Genomic DNA, 18,182 nt, shown 5'->3' on the forward strand with positions numbered 1-18,182 from the left:
AAATACAATAGGGTTTCAGCACTGCGTGCTTGAACCCCTAAAAATCCTAACAAATACAATAGGGTTTCAGCACTGCGTGCTTGAACCCCTAATAATAATAATAATAATAAAAATCCTAACAAATACAATAGGGTTTCAGCACTGCGTGCTTGAACCCCTAATAATAATAAAAATCCTAACAAATACAATAGGGTTTCAGCACTGCGTGCTTGAACCCCTAATTATATATTACTGCTAAAGTAACTAGAGTGAGGACATCGAGTATCCGCCAGAGTGGGATGAGGAGCTACGCAGATCGCTTTTCTGTTCTGGCTCAGTAACGTCGACTGCAGAACTGAGAACACTATCATTTACAGGCTGCATCGTCCAGATGCATATCAAGGACGAACCAGACCGGCGTTGGTGATGAAATATTCCCCAGACTCCGTTCTCTCGTCGTTCAGCACAATGAGCTGTTCATTTCCTGCGCCCGCGGTGGATTTGATAGAGCAATGTTGCGCCAGTCACAACACCGGACTGCTGGTGAGTGTGTCCATCAGGCAAAATATGCTTTTCGCCTTCGCATCTTTTGTGATCACTAACAATTTAATTACTTCGCCATTTAATTGAGCTTATTGCATGAATTAAGACCTTTATTAAGTATTTACCAATATAATTATTATTTGACTTATTCTATTGTATAATTAAGTTATTATTGTATTGTTTTACATAATGCATGCATGCATCTAAGAAAGAAAAAAGAGGTTGGGAAATGCACCAGATTATACAAATTACTTTTTGTGTGTGTAAATAATCATCTTTGTGGTGTTTTTAAATGCCTTTTGTGTTCCCATTTCTCGCAGGTTTCATCTTAATTTGGCATCTCTCGTAGAGACAAGATGAACAGCATACGGTACAAAGCAGCGACTGTCAAGTGGTGGAACTATTCTGTCGCGCGCTGTGACCATGCACGTATGTGCCGCGTGCGATTACTGCTGCTGTGCTTGTGCGTGCTGGTGGCAATTACATTGACACTGGCAGTATCACTGTCTAACTACCAGACGGTGGATTTGGATTTTCCTCCCAAACCTCCCGACCTATTCAAAGACAAGGTAAGAGGACTGCAGAAATTTAGCTTACAATGACAATTCTTTTCTTATATATAATAATTATTATTATTTTAGCTTTTTTCCAAGGATTGTGTGGTGCAAGATGGTAATTTGCTGGTGCCTAGGTGTTTGACTAGCTACCATATTCCAAAAATGGTATAACCAGTTGGTTTGTTGCTGATCCAAGGTTGGACTAGCTAATAATTTTACATTTAAAAAAAGTTTAAAAAAATAAGAGTTTTTCATTAGCATGCAACATTTAACATCCATGAACCATTTCTATTCCCCAGTAGGCTCTTTATAGTGGCAAAGGGATATATGGGTTCAAATGTTCTCCACACTAAGAAGAAATAGAGAGAAAAGTCTTATTTAAAGAGTCTTAGTTTGGGGAACCCAGAATGCTGCTCCTATGGCATCACAGTGCAAACACTTATTTTTTTAAGGATGTAGATAATCTAGAAATTGGTTACCACAATGTAAATCCCAGATTTTCCAATGTTATTTTGTTACAATTTTACATGCATACAAATAATTATTATTTGCCTTATCATCCTTTCACAGCTGAATCACCAGCCAGGTAAACCCACCGTTGCCCAGGTAAAGCGGCTTGTCTCGCAGGTAAATCGGGAAAGACTGTGGTATTCCCATCTGCGACCCATTCTCACTGAACGCCAGCCAGGAAGTCGTGGGAGTCAGGCTGTTCGAAAAGTAAGATAAAATCGATTTAGTACTTTCAGCCTGGTTTTTAAATCAATTAAATCTCAGATCTTACTAAATATGCTATAAATTGATGTCTCATTTAACCTGTGATCGTAGCACATCTTTTCTCAACTGGATTCTCTTACGGCGGGCTGGTCTGTAGAAGTGGACTCCTTCATCTCCGAGACCCCTCATGGCCCTGTTAGCTTCACTAACGTCCTGGCCGTGTTAGACCCAATGGCTCCTCGCCGATTGCTTCTGGCTTGTCACTATGACTCCAAATTTATACCTTCAGATCCTAGTGACCCACGGAAGGTGTTTGTGGGTGCCAGTGATTCAGCTGTGCCTTGTGCTATGATGCTGGAGCTGGTAACAGCTTTGGACCCACACCTCAGAAAGCACAAGCAGCTGGTAAGACAAAGTGTTATATCATCATTTTTAAGAAAACTGTTTTCATAGGTCATTCATTTAACAACTAATTTTAGAGACATATAGCATTTACTAGCTCATTAATACACTCTGTCCTGAGATGAAGAGAATGGTGCACGTCTCTGAAGGGTTCACTTAAGCTTTTTCCAGATCTGTGAGCCAAAGTGCTGTAGAATTCAGAGTCAGTTCTGTTGTTTTACTTGTAATAGAGCCAAGAGCTTCAAAACACTGCATGACCGGAAGGGATTTTGATAAGAAGGGAAGATCCTCACAATCTACAGTTGCAGGTGTAGAATGTGTAGAATACAAGATTTCTTGATTTTCTCATCCTTTGGGACATACAATTGATTTTTTTGCACACTTCAGTATAAATAATGAAGCATCTTCTTGTGCAGGCCAGGTGGTAGGAAGATGGTCATGATTTTTAATTAATCGAAATCCTTAGTAAACAGAATCCCGCAGCAAAAAGGATTGGAATAATTGATTTTTGAACAATTTGATTGGCTGTTCAAAATGAACAGAGCAGATTTTTTAAGGTTTCCAGGGTGACCCTGCAGTTGGTCTTCTTTGATGGAGGTGAAGCTTTTGAGCAGTGGTCTCAGACGGACTCACTATATGGTTCACGGCACCTCGCAGACTCCATGTCCCGCATTCCTCACCCGCCGGGCTCTGAACAAACCACACTGTTGAATGCTGTGGTAAGCCAGAATGCTTTTGTATGTGTGTGTGTGTGTGTACATATGTTTTTAAATGGAAAGTTCACCCAAAAATGAACTTTATGTCATTATTTACTAACCTTGTGTCTTTTCAAACCTGTATGAATTTCTGTTTGTGGAACACACTTTTTAAAAAGTGTTTTTTGTCCTTACAATAAAAGGCAATAGGGTCCAAAATTGACATTAATTGTATAGACCAAAACATTTTACAAAATATTTATTACCGTATTTTGTTTTCATAGTTTGGCTGGTCCAGCGACTTATAGTCAGGTGCGACTTATTTATCAAAATTAATTTGACATGAACCAAGAGAAATGAACCAAGAGAAAACATTACCGTCTACTGCCGTGAGGGGGCGCTCTATGCTGCTCTGTGCTCCTGTAGTCTACACTGAAAACATAGAGCGCCCTCTCGCGGTTGTAGATGGTAATGTTTTCTCTTGATTCTTGGTTCTAAATAAATGCAATTTATAGTCCAGTGCGACTTATATATGTTTTTTTTTCCTCGTCATGACGTATTTTTGGACTGATGCGACTTATACTTAGGTGCGACTTATAGTCCGAAAAATACGGTATGTTCTACAGAAGACAGAAAAGTCATACAGGTTTGGAACAACATAAGGGTGACTAAATACTGACAGATTTTTATTTTCTTTAAGTATCTATGAATATAAAAAAATATGAATACACTGAGTTGAAACTGATATTTGCAGGATCTGCTTGTTCTTTTGGACCTCATTGGTGCCCCTGATCCGATGTTTGTGAATCACTTTGAGAACACAGCTCGCTGGTTTGACCGCCTTATTGCTGCTGGTAAGATTGGCTTTGACTTTCCATTAATACTAAGGTATCCTGGTTAATCATTAATGGCCATAAAGACTCTTAAAACTAATGTTTGATCTGTAGTGGCTTAAATTAGAGTAGACAAACTACCAGCCATTTACTATTAAGGTAATAACGTCTGGTGAGTTGTCCATGTCTACGGTATTTGTAGCGTTCGAAATTAACACCCACCAGCTGGCCAAATATGGTTGAAAATCACATATGAACTAATTAATTATGATTAATAATTATTACCTCCAACCAGAAGGAGAATGGGTTGGCTTTTTTTTAACGCATGTCAATAGAGGAGAGGATTCAATATTCTGACTTTTGTAAAGAGACATCTGATCGCAGATTGAGATTTATCTGTCTGTTCAATAATCTTTAATGTGTTTACCACATTTAAAAAAATATATATTTTTTAAATATAATCTGGTTTATTTCTGATGTTCTTGTTTTGACGATTAGTTTTTCTAAATGGTTGGTAACTTAAACATTTAGTAGCAGCATTGGCTGTTGAGTGAAGAAGTTCACTTCAAAAAACCTGTTAGTGACGAGGAAAGGATAAGGAAAACATTATCAATGAGGTTTAATAAACAATATTTCAAAAGATTTAAGATGATGTTATAAAAATGATAATTATATGGCCTAGACATATCCAATGATAGGTAGTTTATATCCACCCTCTGATACCTCATATTATATTTCTGCATTTTTTAAGAGAAGAGACTCCATAATTTGGGGCTCCTGTCTTCCCATCCCAAAGAACAAACTTATTTCATGAAGGATGTGAATATGGGGCCAGTTGAAGATGATCATATTCCTTTCCTTCAGAGAGGTAAGAGCATAAGTCAATTTGACAAGCAGAAATATGCACACACACACAATATATTGTGTGTAACAATATTGACATTCTTATTCTTGTTCTGATTTGTTCTTTCTCTCGTTGACTGCAGGAGTTCCAGTGCTGCACATAATTGCTACGCCATTCCCTTCCTTCCTGCACACGATGGATGACACAGTGGACAAGGTTCACAGTCACACTGTGGAGAATCTCACCAAAGTCCTTGTGGTGTTCCTGGCTGAATATCTGCGGCTCTAGGATGCTGTAATATTACATCCAACCACATCCGTCGTGGATTGGTCTATACCTCAGCTGCACTGCTTTAGGATATCTGATATCAGTGACTGTTCTCAGAAATGCATAAAGTACTGTATGTTCTCAGGCTGCCATCCCATATCCTGTCATACGCTTATCTTTTGACTTTCTGACATGTTAGTCAATCGGTAAAGTGCCTTCAGATAGTTTTGCTATCTAGTAATGCACTGTATAGACAAAATATAATATTATTATCTGTGCCGATAAAGGTTTACATAGGTTTAGTCATCTATTCGATAACTGTGCATTAAAATTAATAGAATACAAAGTAGATACTTTAAGCTCAGGAATGGATGTAATCCTGATATATAACCTGACATATATGAGATTATTAAACTATGCACTAGAGTGAAGCTCTATAATGCTCACAATCTCACAATAATTCAATCTAACAATAAATTTCTCAAATGAACAGTCTGTAGTCTCTAGTAGCTAAATGTTCAATTATACGTTAGTCTAGATCAGGGATCCTTAAATCTGGCCCACGAAATCCACTTTCCTACAGAGTTTAGCTCTAACCCTAATCAAACAGTGAACGTGATTGCACCAAGTACAACATGTTTCTGGGACAAGGAACAACATTCCTATCAACCAATCAGAACTGAGGGATAGCTTTTCATCTGTTTTAGGTTTATGGTCGGGTTCGGTGCTTCTACACCCCTGTTAATCAGATGGTTAGGGTTAGGATTGGGGGTAGGGATTGGGTAAAGTCTTTATTTTTGGAAAGTTATGTTGATCCAGGAACATGTCTTGGCAAATTCACGGTGACCCTAATCAAACCCACCTGAGCATGCTAATCAATGTTTGCAGAATCAATAGAAAATCACAGGTAGGTGAGTTTGATGAGGGGTGGAGCTAAACTGCTCTATACCCTCAAAGATTTATTTGAAAAGTATAATATATAACACATTAAAAAAAAAAGGGATTTAAAACTTGACTTGAACTTATAAAAAAGGACCTAGACTTGAGAATTCACTTAAATTTGACCTTGAATGACCTTTTTGACCTTGAGACTTGCATCAGTGAGGTGAATGTGTTAATAATTTTGTTTTGTATTGTAATACTGAATATAAAATATATGTATTTTTCAGTTGCAGATATGATATGCACTAAAGTCTAAATAAAATAGGAACATTGAGTTTTGTCGGCCTTGTCTCGTGTGTTGCTATACAGCCTGGACACTAGGTGACAGTGTACCAGGCGCTGACAGCGCTTCATTACGTCAGCACCAGTTAGAAAACACCGGTCTTTATATGTGTGTGTTGACTCTGCTGTTATTGTGAAGACATTTTTGACTTAGAACAAATAATAAACATCTATGATTAGCTTTTGTTTTCATAACAATTACCAATGACATCTCGCGCTGACGAGGTAAGGTTGCTATTTTTCAGGCGTGTATAAGGGTGCTTGATGTGAAATTTCAGGCAGTGTCCAATAGTGTGACATGCTGTAAATCCAAAACTATTTTAAACAGATTTAATAATTTTCCAAGTACATAGAAAATGCGACATGACCGTTTAGGATTTAGATAAACATTTCTGTGAATGTTAAAAAAAGAAGCAAAGCTAATAGATATCAAATACATGCCTGGTATTTTGAATATATCTTTTTATTGCTCCATAAATCATTAAATACTGTCAAAAGCCTAAAATAAAAAACATTTTTCCATCATGTTTTAGGAATAAAATGTTATATAAATTATTTGAATGGTATTTGAAATGTGATAGGAATCAAACTGGAAGGTCTGGACTATGTTAGTGCTATTAAAGTGGAGATCCTCAGTACATGAGAAAAAAAAAATTGAGAAATTCCTTTGAACGACACTGAAATCTAAAGAAGCAAATTGTTAAAGTGTAATAATATAAAAACTTAAAGGTGCAGTAAGAGAACTTGATAGCACTGAAAGCGCAAGTCCCACCCTCCCTTAATCGCCGTCCAAGCCACGCCCCCGGTGCACATAAACGCACACTCTAGAAAACATTACTACAATACATCATGTGTTATTAACCAGCGAGAAAACGTTATAGTACAGTTAGTAAAAGTGCTAAAATTCCTGGAAGGAATGAAATGTAAGTGAACGCGCTGATGAAGTGTCCTGTCTGCGCAAACAGGGTGCGCAGAGGTATGCAAATAAATAGTAGGAAAGCATTTTGATTGGACGAACATTTTCTGTTCTATGCCTTCCACAGAATATAAATACATATAGACCACTTAACTAAATGATTGCTATCGGTATGTGAAGAGACTTTCATCCAGTTTAACAATTTTTCTTACTGAAGACAAACACCTATTGCACCGATAGTGTATATTGGATGTTTTATTTTTACTAGTTGACTAGTTCTGGAAAAAAAGAGGCTTTGCCTTTTGCCTGATTTGCAGTTCACTCCATGTGGTTTAACAACAAATACATTTTTGAAAAAAAAAATTCTATGTAGTCTGTTAATATGAGATCAAAATCTGCTGTTACTGAAATGCTACATCAACTACCCATTTCCTGATCTTATGTAATATAATGCAGTGCAATTAATATATGACTTCCATTCACAGACTGAAGAAACCACTGTCTTTCCTGTCAAGACTGTTGTGAGTTTATGATCCAGATCACTATGGTACGCCATAGCAAACTCCAGAAACAGGTCTTAACCCTTTATCGACAGTTTCTGCGCGCGGCTCAGGACAAGCCAGGGTTCATACCGAGAATACGTGATGAGTTCCGTGCCAACGCTGCCATCAAGAAGACGGACGTCATGCACATAGAATATCTTTATCGGCGAGCCCAACACCAACTCGAACTGCTTAAAGATGTAAATACTAAACAACTTGGATCATTCAGCAAGTCTAAAGAGGACAGTTGACCACTCATAACAACCTATTTTATCATTACTGTATTCAAACATTTAACAGAATGTGTCTTGAAAAGAACAAATACATATTTTTTTCTGGGAAAGCACCTCAACGGCTTTAGTTATTTAATCTGAAAGACCAATGAGACTCTTACTCTTCTCAGGAAAGCTTGCAACGTGAAGTGTTTTAGGAGTTGAAGCTAGAAAAGTTGAACTCATTCAAGTTTAAATGTTATTTATGCACATTAACTGGCAGACCCTTTTTTGTTTTGCTGCGATATGTTTGTTCTCGTTTTGTTTTGTTTTTTGTAAGTGAGTCTACTATATTACTAGATGTATTATGTACTTTTAGAGTGAGTATAATGCAGTGTTTTAAAGATCATGTATATTGGCACTACACTCGATTCAACACAAATGTTGGAATAATAGTTGATATTATCAGTTATATTACTGTCTTTGGTCTCACAATGTGGTAAAATTCTAAAAGTAGAAAATATAGTGATGTCTAAATAATGTAAAGCCTGAGACTTGTCCTAGTGCTAAAATGGTTGTAAACAAATGAGAAGTCATATCAAAACTTTAATTCTGAAGGTAAAATGGTATGGTCACCCGGAAGATTTACTCATCTTCATATTTTTTTTTTCCAAACCGAAGAACATTAGGACTAGAAATGTTAGTTAGAATTGCATCCACAGTCACTATATCTACTTTAATTATATGGAAAAAATTGCAATGAAAGTGAATGCAGACTGAGGTTGTAAGTCCCTAACACTCCTCCGTGTCTTTTTCTAAGAAGTTTTGAAGGACATGATGTTGAGTAAATGAAGATAAAATTTCAGTTTTTGGATGAACTATATGACCCTACAGAGGATAAGTGGGAATGGAAGCTAGACGGATGAATTCCTTTAAACAATGAATCGGCACGCTATACCTTATAGTATACTTAAATCTTCAAGGAATGACCCAAGATTAGAGTTGGACAAGTTCAAAATTATTAATGACATTTATCCATGTAATGAATTCCTCAGATTTCATTAGGATCGTAAACGCTTTTCTGAATTCAGACAAGGGTCATTGGAACATTTATTTTATTAATGCAAATAAAAAATATATATATATATATTAGCCTGCCTGATTTTTCACTCAGAAGTTTAATGTTGAGTTTTGGCTAATAATATGGTGGCTCTGGTCAATTGTTTTATAAATAAATGCAGAATTTTTTATTTAATCCTCCGATCCTTTTGCATACCCAGAAGGAATTGTTGTGATCTTACGTTTATTTACAGCCCTTTTTTATTTTATTTTATTATTTTATTATTTTATTTTTTTGTGAATGTGATTTTTATTTCATTTTAGGTGTTGTGTTGGTTTTGTATTTAATAAGTAACGAAAAAATCTTAAACTAATGACTTGCCCGTCCAGAAGTGGGCGCAATTGTGAAATAAAATCTGACTTTGGAGGAAGAACAGTATGTAAACAGGAAGATCACGTCAGCGTCGTCACAAAAGCAAACGACGGGATTTTAGCATTTAATTCTTTGGTTAATAGTTTAATGGTTAATAATAACCGCGTACAGTAGGAATACACGTTGAATTTGTTATCCCAAAATAAAAAAAGTATGTCGGAGGCAAACGGGATGACAGATGGCCAGTTGATTCAGCAGGTTGGTGTCAAAAGTCAATTCTGTCACATTCAGATTGAAATCCTAGTTCAGCTCTGTTTACTTGTTTGTTATTATCATTAAACGTATTCCAGTTTGTTTTGTCAAATATGTATTGATAACTACGACGACAGAAACATATTACCATGTTTTAATGATGTACTAGTTGGCTCTGCTGGGTTGGCTGAAGACGGACAGTGTTGAGTGTAAACAGCTGCTCACCGCGGTCACTGGGATGCAGGTGGCCCGTGAGCTTCTGGACAGACTCTCCGGGCAAAGCCGAATAGATGCTTACAGGGTAAAAAGTTTTTTTTTTTTTTTTTTGACTTTACAAAAAGTACTGTGGTTGTACAATATATTAAAGTACGTTTTAATATAGAGGAGGCCTAGGAAAATTGTAAAAATCAATTTCTTCAGTGTGATGACACCATTTCAGCTCAGGAGTTATCTCCTGCCATCAGAAAAATATACGTGACTGTACATACATACATAAATGCATACATACAGCTGTAAAATAATAATTGTAAAGTTGAAAAATGTAATCTTTAAAATGCATGATGAACATAATTTAAATGAGCTATTACGAAGACTGATTTACAAGCCGATATATTAGTAAAGTGTTTTATATATTTACATATCCATACATTCATAAGTCTATTAATGGAACATTTAATATGTTACAAATACAACAACAACAAAAACAGGTTAACACTTTTATTCAGCAAAGATGCATTAAATTGATCAAAAGTGACAGTGAAGACTTTAACAGTTACCAAGATGTCTTTTCATCAAAGTATCATAAAAAAATTATCACACTAAAATATAAAAAATATATATTATTATTATTATTATTTTTTTTTACAACAGTTGTAATAATTAGAAATATTTCCTGAGCAAAAAATCAGGATAGTTTCTGAAGGATCAAGCGACACTGAAGAATTGAGTAAGGACTGCTAAAAAATGCAGCTTTGTCGTTGCAGGATTAAATTACATTTTAAAATATATTAACACAATTTTTTTTTAATTGTAGTAAGAATTCACAATATCTCTGTTTTACTCTATTTTTGATCAAATAAATGCAGCCTTGGTGAGCATAAGAAATTCTTTCATGAATGTTACCAACCCAAAATCTGGAAAGGTAGTGTACATTTTATAGATTGTACTGTTGTAGTGTAAATAGTGTATATTGTTTTGTTTTACACTGTACCGGATTGTATATTGTCTCTTATGTAATGTTAGAAAGAATTCATTTTGACAAATTTATTTAATAGAAATGCTATCAAAATATAATCCAATAAACCCAAAACATCAGTTTTCATTAGTTACAGAATGTATTACAGAACACATCCATTGTAGACCGGTCAAACGTTTGTGACCTGATGTTCTGCTTCCACAGAGGGAATGTATCCAGAGCATTGCTGACTATGTGAAGAAGAATCCCCGGGCTTCTCAGCGGGAGCTCAATGCAGAGGTTGAGAAGAACGTGCTGCTGTTTGCCTCCAGGGTTCAGGGACTAGATAGTGGCCACTGAACACATCACTGCTGCACTGACCTTTACTGCTCTTCACTGACCAAAAATATCTCTCCTCCATTTTTCTCCCATTTTTTTTTTCATCATCTTGAATATTTGTTTTTGTGGACAACATGTCAGCCTTTATTGTTTTTTTAATAATACACATTAGAAATGCTGAATTGTACTGGTTATTTTGTAACATGATTTCTGATTAAAATCTTACTGTGGTATTCACCTTTAGTTAAGTTATACATAGAGAGATTTATCACTTAAGGATTTTAATCTTATATTTCAAACCTAAAATAAAGGCAATCATATCCAATCATGTCTTGTGTCATTAAAGTGCATTATACACATATAATGTTGAACAACGACTCATTCATTTAAAGCAGGCCAGTTTGGAAATCACTGATTTTTAACACATCAACAACAAAGAAAGACAAAGAGAACGTCAGGTGGATGCAGAGAAAAGAGAGAGACTCCATAATGAGCTTTGGGCGATGACTATATTCATCACACGGCACCTGTGATGAATTGCATTATGCAGATCGCACTTCTCAGATCTCTTGATGACTTTAAAGACAGTGTAGCACTCAGAGCCCAAACCCATGATTAGCGCTGCTGCGTTTGGAATAATAGAAATGCAAGACATGGATTTTGCTATCTTTTCGTTAGTTGCCAAAACACTTGTCTTCTGACGAGGACAAAGTTTATGAATAAAATACCAAACACTCTTTTGATATAGCGCCTGTCTGTGTTCACTGCACCTGGGCACTTACAAGCAATGACCAGTACTCTAATGATGGGGGAATACAGTCTTGTGAGCTGGCAACCAAGATGAAAGGCAAGGGTGGGCTGGTCAGAGAGAACAAAGCAATGTCATCTCAGCCATCTAAGCACATCTCACAATAGAAAGAGTGTACCGTGGCTATATTTTTGTCTGACAGCATCAAACAAAGCAATATTTTGATGTCAGTGAAGCAACTGGCAAATGGACATCTGTCAGTTGTTTAAAGCATTTAAAATATACTTGTTGAATGAATATCCTTGAAGTTGCGTTTTCAGTGAGAGATGATTGCAATGGGGTAGGAGGCGATTTGTGAGTGTTTAGGTATTTATCATGACAGTCCATAAGTACAAATAACCATGGTCACTATAATTGGCGTGCAAATGCCATTACTGATGTGTTTTCCTTTTATGACATAAAATGTGCTGTAGAAAAAGCTAAAAGTTAAAATGCAAAGTTAAAACATTTATTACAAATTACAAAAAATGGGCGTAGGCATCTTTTCAGAAGTAAGGGGGACAGAAATTATATATATACATATATATATATATATATATATATATATATATATATATATATATATATTTCTAATAACATTTCTGTAATCTATAGCCTACCAATCAACAGTTTTTGAACTAAGATATTTTGTTTTTAAAGAAGTCTCTTCTGCTCACCAAGCCTGTATTTATTTGATCCAAAGTACAGCAAAAACAGTAATATTGTGAAATATTTTTATATTTAAAATAACTTTTTTCCCTATTTTGAATATATTTTAAAATGTAATTTATTTGTGTGATCAAAGTTGTATTTTCAGCATTTTTACTCCAGTCTTCAGTGTCACATCCTTCAGAAATCATAATATGCTGATTTGCTGATTATCAATATTTAAAACATCATTTAAAAAAAATAAATAATAATTTTCAGTATTCTTTGATAAATATAAGGATCCAAAGATCAGCATTTATGTGAAATAAAAAGCTTTTGCAACATAATACACTATATCATTCAAAAGCTTAGAGTCAATATATAATTTTTGTTTTTTGGAAAAAAATTATAGAAATTAACTCTTATATTTAGCAAGGACTCTTTTGTGGGTTCGAGTCTCAGACCAGCAACACCACTGCTCCCCGGGCACCGCAGCATAAATGATGACCACTGCTCTGGGTGTGTGTTCACTGCTGTGTGTGTGCACTTTGGATGGGTTAAATGCAGAGCACGAATTCTGAGTATGGGTCAACATACTTGGCTGTATGTCACTTCACTTCACTTTGAATTGATCAAAAGTGATGATAAAGTAATAATTTTTCAAAAGATTTCTATTTCAAATTAAATGCTTTTCTTCTGAACTTTCTATTGATCAAAGAAACCTGAAAAAAAAAATCTACTCCACTGGTTTCAACATTATCATAATGTGTTTTTTTTTTTTGTTTTTTTTTTTTGAGAAACAAATCAGAATATCAGAATTATTTCTGAAGGATCGTGTGACTGGAGCAATGATACTAAAAATTCAGCTTTGAAATCTCAATAAATTACATTTTGAAATATATCCAAATAGAAAACAGTTAATTTAAGTAGGTTAGTAAAAATATCTCACAATTTTCTGTTTTGCTTTAATTTGGATCAAATAAATGCAGGTTTGGTGAACAGAAGAGACTTATTTAAAAAATATTAACAAGTTCAAAAACTTTTTACTGGTATGGATAGCCTATAGGCAACTTTAATTTTTCTCAAATTTCTAGCTTTTAATTGGCTTAGAAATCTATAACTGCTGGACAATAACAAATAATAATGATTTGTTTATATACTACAAACAATTTTTTTTATCACATAATAAGGCAGAATAGTTTGGTACTGCATTGTTCATCCTTTATTTATCACCTGCTGGAGATAACTTGAAAAACCATATATTGTTGCAATCGTATGTTTAATGTCTTCATGTTTGCAAAAGTTTCTGGGCTTTTTTTCTGTGTAAAAACTGTTTTCATACAGCGATAGCTGGACGCTTTTGCCCATATTAGGATCTTCCTGAAATGAATTTCTGCGCGAGAGCGCCCTCCGGCTTCGAGTATGAATGAAACGCACACGGCATGAGAGTTTGCGCTCTGTGATGTCCATCTCGCTGTATTGTGGGTCCGAATTAAATATCAAATCATATGCAAACTATCCTGTCTCTTTGAGTTTAAACCTATATTTATTCACACCAGCTCTTGAAAACCTCTATGAGAAGACTTGACCGAAAAAGTGCGGGGGACGAATTTCCATGATATTAAAAGTGGGGGGGTGTGTGGGGGGGGGGGGGGGGGGTGGCTGGGCACGTCCCCCGCGTCCCCCGCGTAATCTACGCCCCTGATATAGGTTGCTTGGCTCATTACACACTCTCTCTGTCTCTCTCTCTCGCTCTCTCTCCTCTCTTACTCGGTCACTTCTCCTCAGCTGCATCATTCACTCACGCACTGCCAAGGATTCACACTTGCCACGAATCTACGGCGCCTATTAAGTTGCACTAAATGTTTTCACCACTTTGATTCATTTTCCTCGCTCCATTAACATAGCAATATTGTTTGGATGGCTATGATGACATCACCGGTGCTCTTCATCAAATATGAAAAATTAAATCAGGTAGGTAACCTTCAATTTCACCACTCTAAAAGTTTGTGAAGAACAAAACATTCATTGTCAACTAAATTAGGAAAATGTGACCGACATTAATAATAGCCAACCATGTACGTGGATAGTAATCAGTGATCTAATTAATTTTTTATAATTTTTGTCTTAATAGTGCTATTAAAAAAATAAATAGAATTGCAAAAATGCAGAATGTATATAATAAAACAATGTTTAATTATATAATACTGTGTGCAAAAAAAAAAAAAAAAAAAAAAAAAAACACGGATCTAGTGATCTTTGAAATATAAATACTAATAAGATACTAACTGAATATGATACTAATGTACTGCTGCTTAAATGTAATGCTTATTTAGATTTCCTTGCAATCCTTTTCTAACCAAAGTTTTTTTTTTTTTTTTTTCAACCAGCTCAAGGATGAATTCAGATCAAGACCACGTTATTACTGACTGGTGCAGAACCAGCTATACTTGGACAGTGAGATGGGAAAAGATAACAATCTTGTGCTTGTCTGCCTACTGTTACCTGCTTACCCAAAAGGTGTATCTTGAGGTCTTATTTCCTGGACCATGTGTCATTTTACCTGATAACCTTGATTTGTACGATGGTGCCACGGGAGAAAGTGAAGCGATTATGAGTCCAGCAGAATGGTAATGGACATGAAGAACTCTGTCCGGCACACTTTTGTCCCTCTTTTTTTGAACTGTATCTGAAAGCAAGAACAACATACAGTTTTCATGTGACTCTATACATCTTTTAAAGCCCATTGTGGTGAAGTCTATGTCTGTGTTTCTTTTCTTGTGTCTGTGTTAGTGGCTGTGGATGTTTGCCTGTTCTTGTCATTTCCTGCTGGTGATCAAGTCATGCCACGTGGAAGAAATGTCAGCAACAGCTGTTGCCTCCCACTGAACCTGAATGAAGACAATGCCCGTTTTGGCTTGCTGGCGGCCCTCATCCTCCTCTATCTGCTGTGTGGGGCGGTGGTGTTCTCCGCACTCGAGCAGCCCTCTGAGCTGCAGGCTCACAGGCGCTGGGACAATCAGCTGGCTAACTTCACGGAGCTAAACAGCATAAACCTGAAAACCCTACAGGTCCTCCTAAAGCAATATGAGGAGGCCTTTGCTGCTGGCATCAGAGTGGACAAACTTAGGCCCCGCTGGGATTTCTCAGGAGCCTTCTACTTTGTTGCTACAGTGGTCTCCACTATTGGTGAGTTCATATAATGTCATTTATGCATTCAGATAAATGCAAAGGAGAATTTAAAGAAATCAAAGTTTACACTTACATATTTGGCAGATTCTTTTAAAGGGACCTTTATTGCATTCAAAGTATCATACAGTATATATACTTGTCACGGCTGGAGCAAAACTTTGTACACCATGTTCCAAATAATTTTGGAAGTGACATATCAATATGATTTTGGTACAATAAAGAGTCCAATTTTTGTTTGTGTTGGTTTTCACATCATTTCAGGTAACAAGTATCAATCTCGGACTGATCTCAATTTCTTTCTTCCAAAAAAAAAATTTTTTTTGTATGACATTCCCCTCTGCTGTAACTTTGAAATCATTCAAACTTGCCCCACCTCAAGATGCTCCCTGCCAGGTTTGACATGATGTCAAATAGGGATGCACGATAATATCGGCACAATATCGGTATCGGCCGATAAAAGCTTAAAATGACCATTATCGGTATCGGCCGATATGAATATTTCTGCCGATGAGCCAAACCGATATTCTCCAAGTGAAATAATTGACCTGTTTTTCAGATGTGAATGTCTGTCTACACTTGTAAAATAATAAATTTATGGTAGAATCAGTACAGAAGAGATACATGGATTTCTCTTCAGTAAAATTAAAGTTTAAATATATCAGTATATATTTGTATATATATCGGTATCGGTATCGGCATCGGCCAAAATTATTTTGAAAATATCGGCATATCGAATATCGGCCAAAATCCAATATCGTGCATCCCTAATGTCAAATATATATTGTCTATTGCTGTTCTTGCGACCCCTCACAAAATACTCAAATTGAGTGTCCACAAGTATAAATTAGACTTTAAAGACACACATATGGTATATTTCTGCAGCTTTTGACTTTGAAAGCCTCTGGTGACTGTCTACTTTCACTATATTTTTTATAACTTTGTGTCCCACACAAGATGTAAAACCATAGCAGTTTGAAGTGACCTGAGGAGGGATAACTTATGTTTTTAAAAAGGAATAAATGTATTAAAAATACATCAGCAAAACTTTTTTCCTGTTTCCTTCCAGGCTTTGGCATGACCACTCCCGTCACCATTGCAGGCAAGATCTTTTTGATATTCTACGGACTCATTGGCTGCGCAGCAACAATCCTCTTCTTCAACCTCTTTCTGGAGCGCATCATCACGATGTTGGCCTACATCATGCGCTGGTGTCACGAGCGACAACTGCGCCGCTCTGGCATGGGAGGAGAGGAGGCCAGGAGTGAGGATGACAGTCTGGAAGGCTGGAAACCATCAGTCTACTACGTAATGCTCATTTTGGGCATCGCCGCCATGCTGATTGCATGCAGTGCTTCTGCGTTGTACTCTGCCATGGAGGACTGGGACTACTTTGAGTCCTTGTACTTCTGCTTCGTTGCATTCAGCACCATTGGCTTCGGAGATGTAGTGAGCAGCCAGCGAGAGATCTATAAAGCTCAGGAGGCCTACCGTTTAGGCAACTGCCTCTTCATCCTCATGGGTGTTTGTTGCATTTATTCCCTGTTCAATGTAATTTCCATTATTATCAAGCAGACGCTCAACTGGATCCTCGGCAAACTGGACTCCAGCAGGGCTCAGTGTCCCTGCAGTGGCCGTCCATACAGAAGAAGAAGTCGGGCCTGCTGTTGCTTTCCATGCATTTCCAACCAGCGGCACAACCACCACCCTCCACCGGGACATTCCCGGCAGAGGGCTCAAAAGCGCAATGCCGTGCACCCTGCCCCGGCTAACGAAGCGGCAGGAAAGCGCTTCACTAATGCATCAGTGGAAACAGTTTGTGATAGTGAGACTGATGTTGGCTTAGGACCAGATGGAGGTTATCTGACAGGGCGCAGACTGTCTGGAGAAATGATCTCAGTCAATGACTTTATGACCAACAAGGTTTCTCTGGCCATTCTACAGAAGCAACTCTCAGAGACCGCTCACGGTAATCCAAGACAGAGCCATGTTCGCCATAACGGCTTCTCCGGTGGAGTGGGAGCCTTTGCTATCATGAATAACCGCCTTCAGGAGACAAGTGTCGACAGGTAGATCGGTCATACAAAGATGACATTGGATATTGCACATTAAAGATAACTTTTAGTAAGGGTTGACTGAAATGAGAATGGTTTTCAAGTCTCTGAATTTGAATTGCAGTTGAGTTGCGGTAACAAACAGGATCCGGAATTGTAATTCAAATTTGAATCTAAAGGAAGTAGAGTTCAAATGAATTGAAATGCAAAGAAGTGTAGCCTAACCTTTAACTAAAAAAGCAAAGTTTACATTTGGTAATGGGATTGAAATTATGTCATCATTTACTCACGCTCATGTCGTTCCAAACCCCCCAAAAAACTTTGAATAATCTTTGTAACACAGAAGATATTTTGATATTCTTGTGGCAATACCAGCCTAAATGAAACCAATTCACATGAATGATGTTTTATGATTTTTTTTTAAGTTTTGGTGACACTTTTATTGGAGGAGGGGCAGAAATCTTGAAGCTTTAAGTAAAAATCTAAATATATATTTCTAAGATGACCAAACTTGTATGGGTTTGGAACAACATGAAGTTGAGTAAATGAAAGAGTCAACTATCCCTTTAGGACAACATT

At 36.7% G+C, this 18,182-nt stretch overlaps 2 protein-coding genes across 3 annotated transcripts; both read left to right on the forward strand.

Annotated features, from left to right (window-relative positions):
* Positions 1-279: 279 nt before the first annotated feature.
* Positions 280-6,055, forward strand: qpctlb (glutaminyl-peptide cyclotransferase-like b). Of its 2 annotated transcripts, none has more exons than XM_052536600.1 (8): positions 280-522; positions 843-1,091; positions 1,650-1,796; positions 1,905-2,198; positions 2,738-2,914; positions 3,645-3,744; positions 4,475-4,591; positions 4,710-6,055. In XM_052536600.1, the coding sequence occupies exons 2-8, from the start codon at positions 879-881 to the stop codon at positions 4,853-4,855; spliced, it is 1,194 nt and encodes a 397-aa protein (XP_052392560.1). In that variant the 5' UTR covers positions 280-522; positions 843-878; the 3' UTR covers positions 4,856-6,055. The 2 variants fall into 2 exon arrangements, with proteins under 2 accessions (XP_052392560.1, XP_052392561.1); XM_052536601.1 differs by having other exon boundaries at positions 2,753-2,914.
* An 8,123-nt stretch (positions 6,056-14,178) lies between these two features.
* LOC127941360 (potassium channel subfamily K member 13-like) lies at positions 14,179-17,820 on the forward strand. Its single transcript, XM_052536358.1, has 3 exons — positions 14,179-14,334; positions 14,751-15,549; positions 16,619-17,820. Exons 2-3 carry the CDS (start codon positions 15,204-15,206, stop codon positions 17,620-17,622), a joined length of 1,350 nt encoding a protein of 449 aa, XP_052392318.1. The 5' UTR covers positions 14,179-14,334; positions 14,751-15,203; the 3' UTR covers positions 17,623-17,820.
* The last annotated feature ends 362 nt before the right edge of the window (positions 17,821-18,182 follow it).

Source organism: Carassius gibelio, chromosome A21 (genome assembly GCF_023724105.1).
Source record: "Carassius gibelio isolate Cgi1373 ecotype wild population from Czech Republic chromosome A21, carGib1.2-hapl.c, whole genome shotgun sequence".
NCBI lineage: Eukaryota > Metazoa > Chordata > Actinopteri > Cypriniformes > Cyprinidae > Carassius > Carassius gibelio.

Coding starts and splice junctions, on each gene's coding strand:
- LOC127941360 (XM_052536358.1), top strand. CDS start 15,204: ATGCCACGTGGAAGAAATGTCAGCAACAGCTGTTGCCTCCCACTGAAC. Junction 15,550..16,618: donor TACAGTGGTCTCCACTATTG/GTGAGTTCATAT, acceptor GTTTCCTTCCAG/GCTTTGGCATGACCACTCCC.
- qpctlb (XM_052536600.1), top strand. CDS start 879: ATGAACAGCATACGGTACAAAGCAGCGACTGTCAAGTGGTGGAACTAT. Junction 2,199..2,737: donor TCAGAAAGCACAAGCAGCTG/GTAAGACAAAGT, acceptor CAAAATGAACAG/AGCAGATTTTTTAAGGTTTC. Junction 2,915..3,644: donor CCACACTGTTGAATGCTGTG/GTAAGCCAGAAT, acceptor TGATATTTGCAG/GATCTGCTTGTTCTTTTGGA.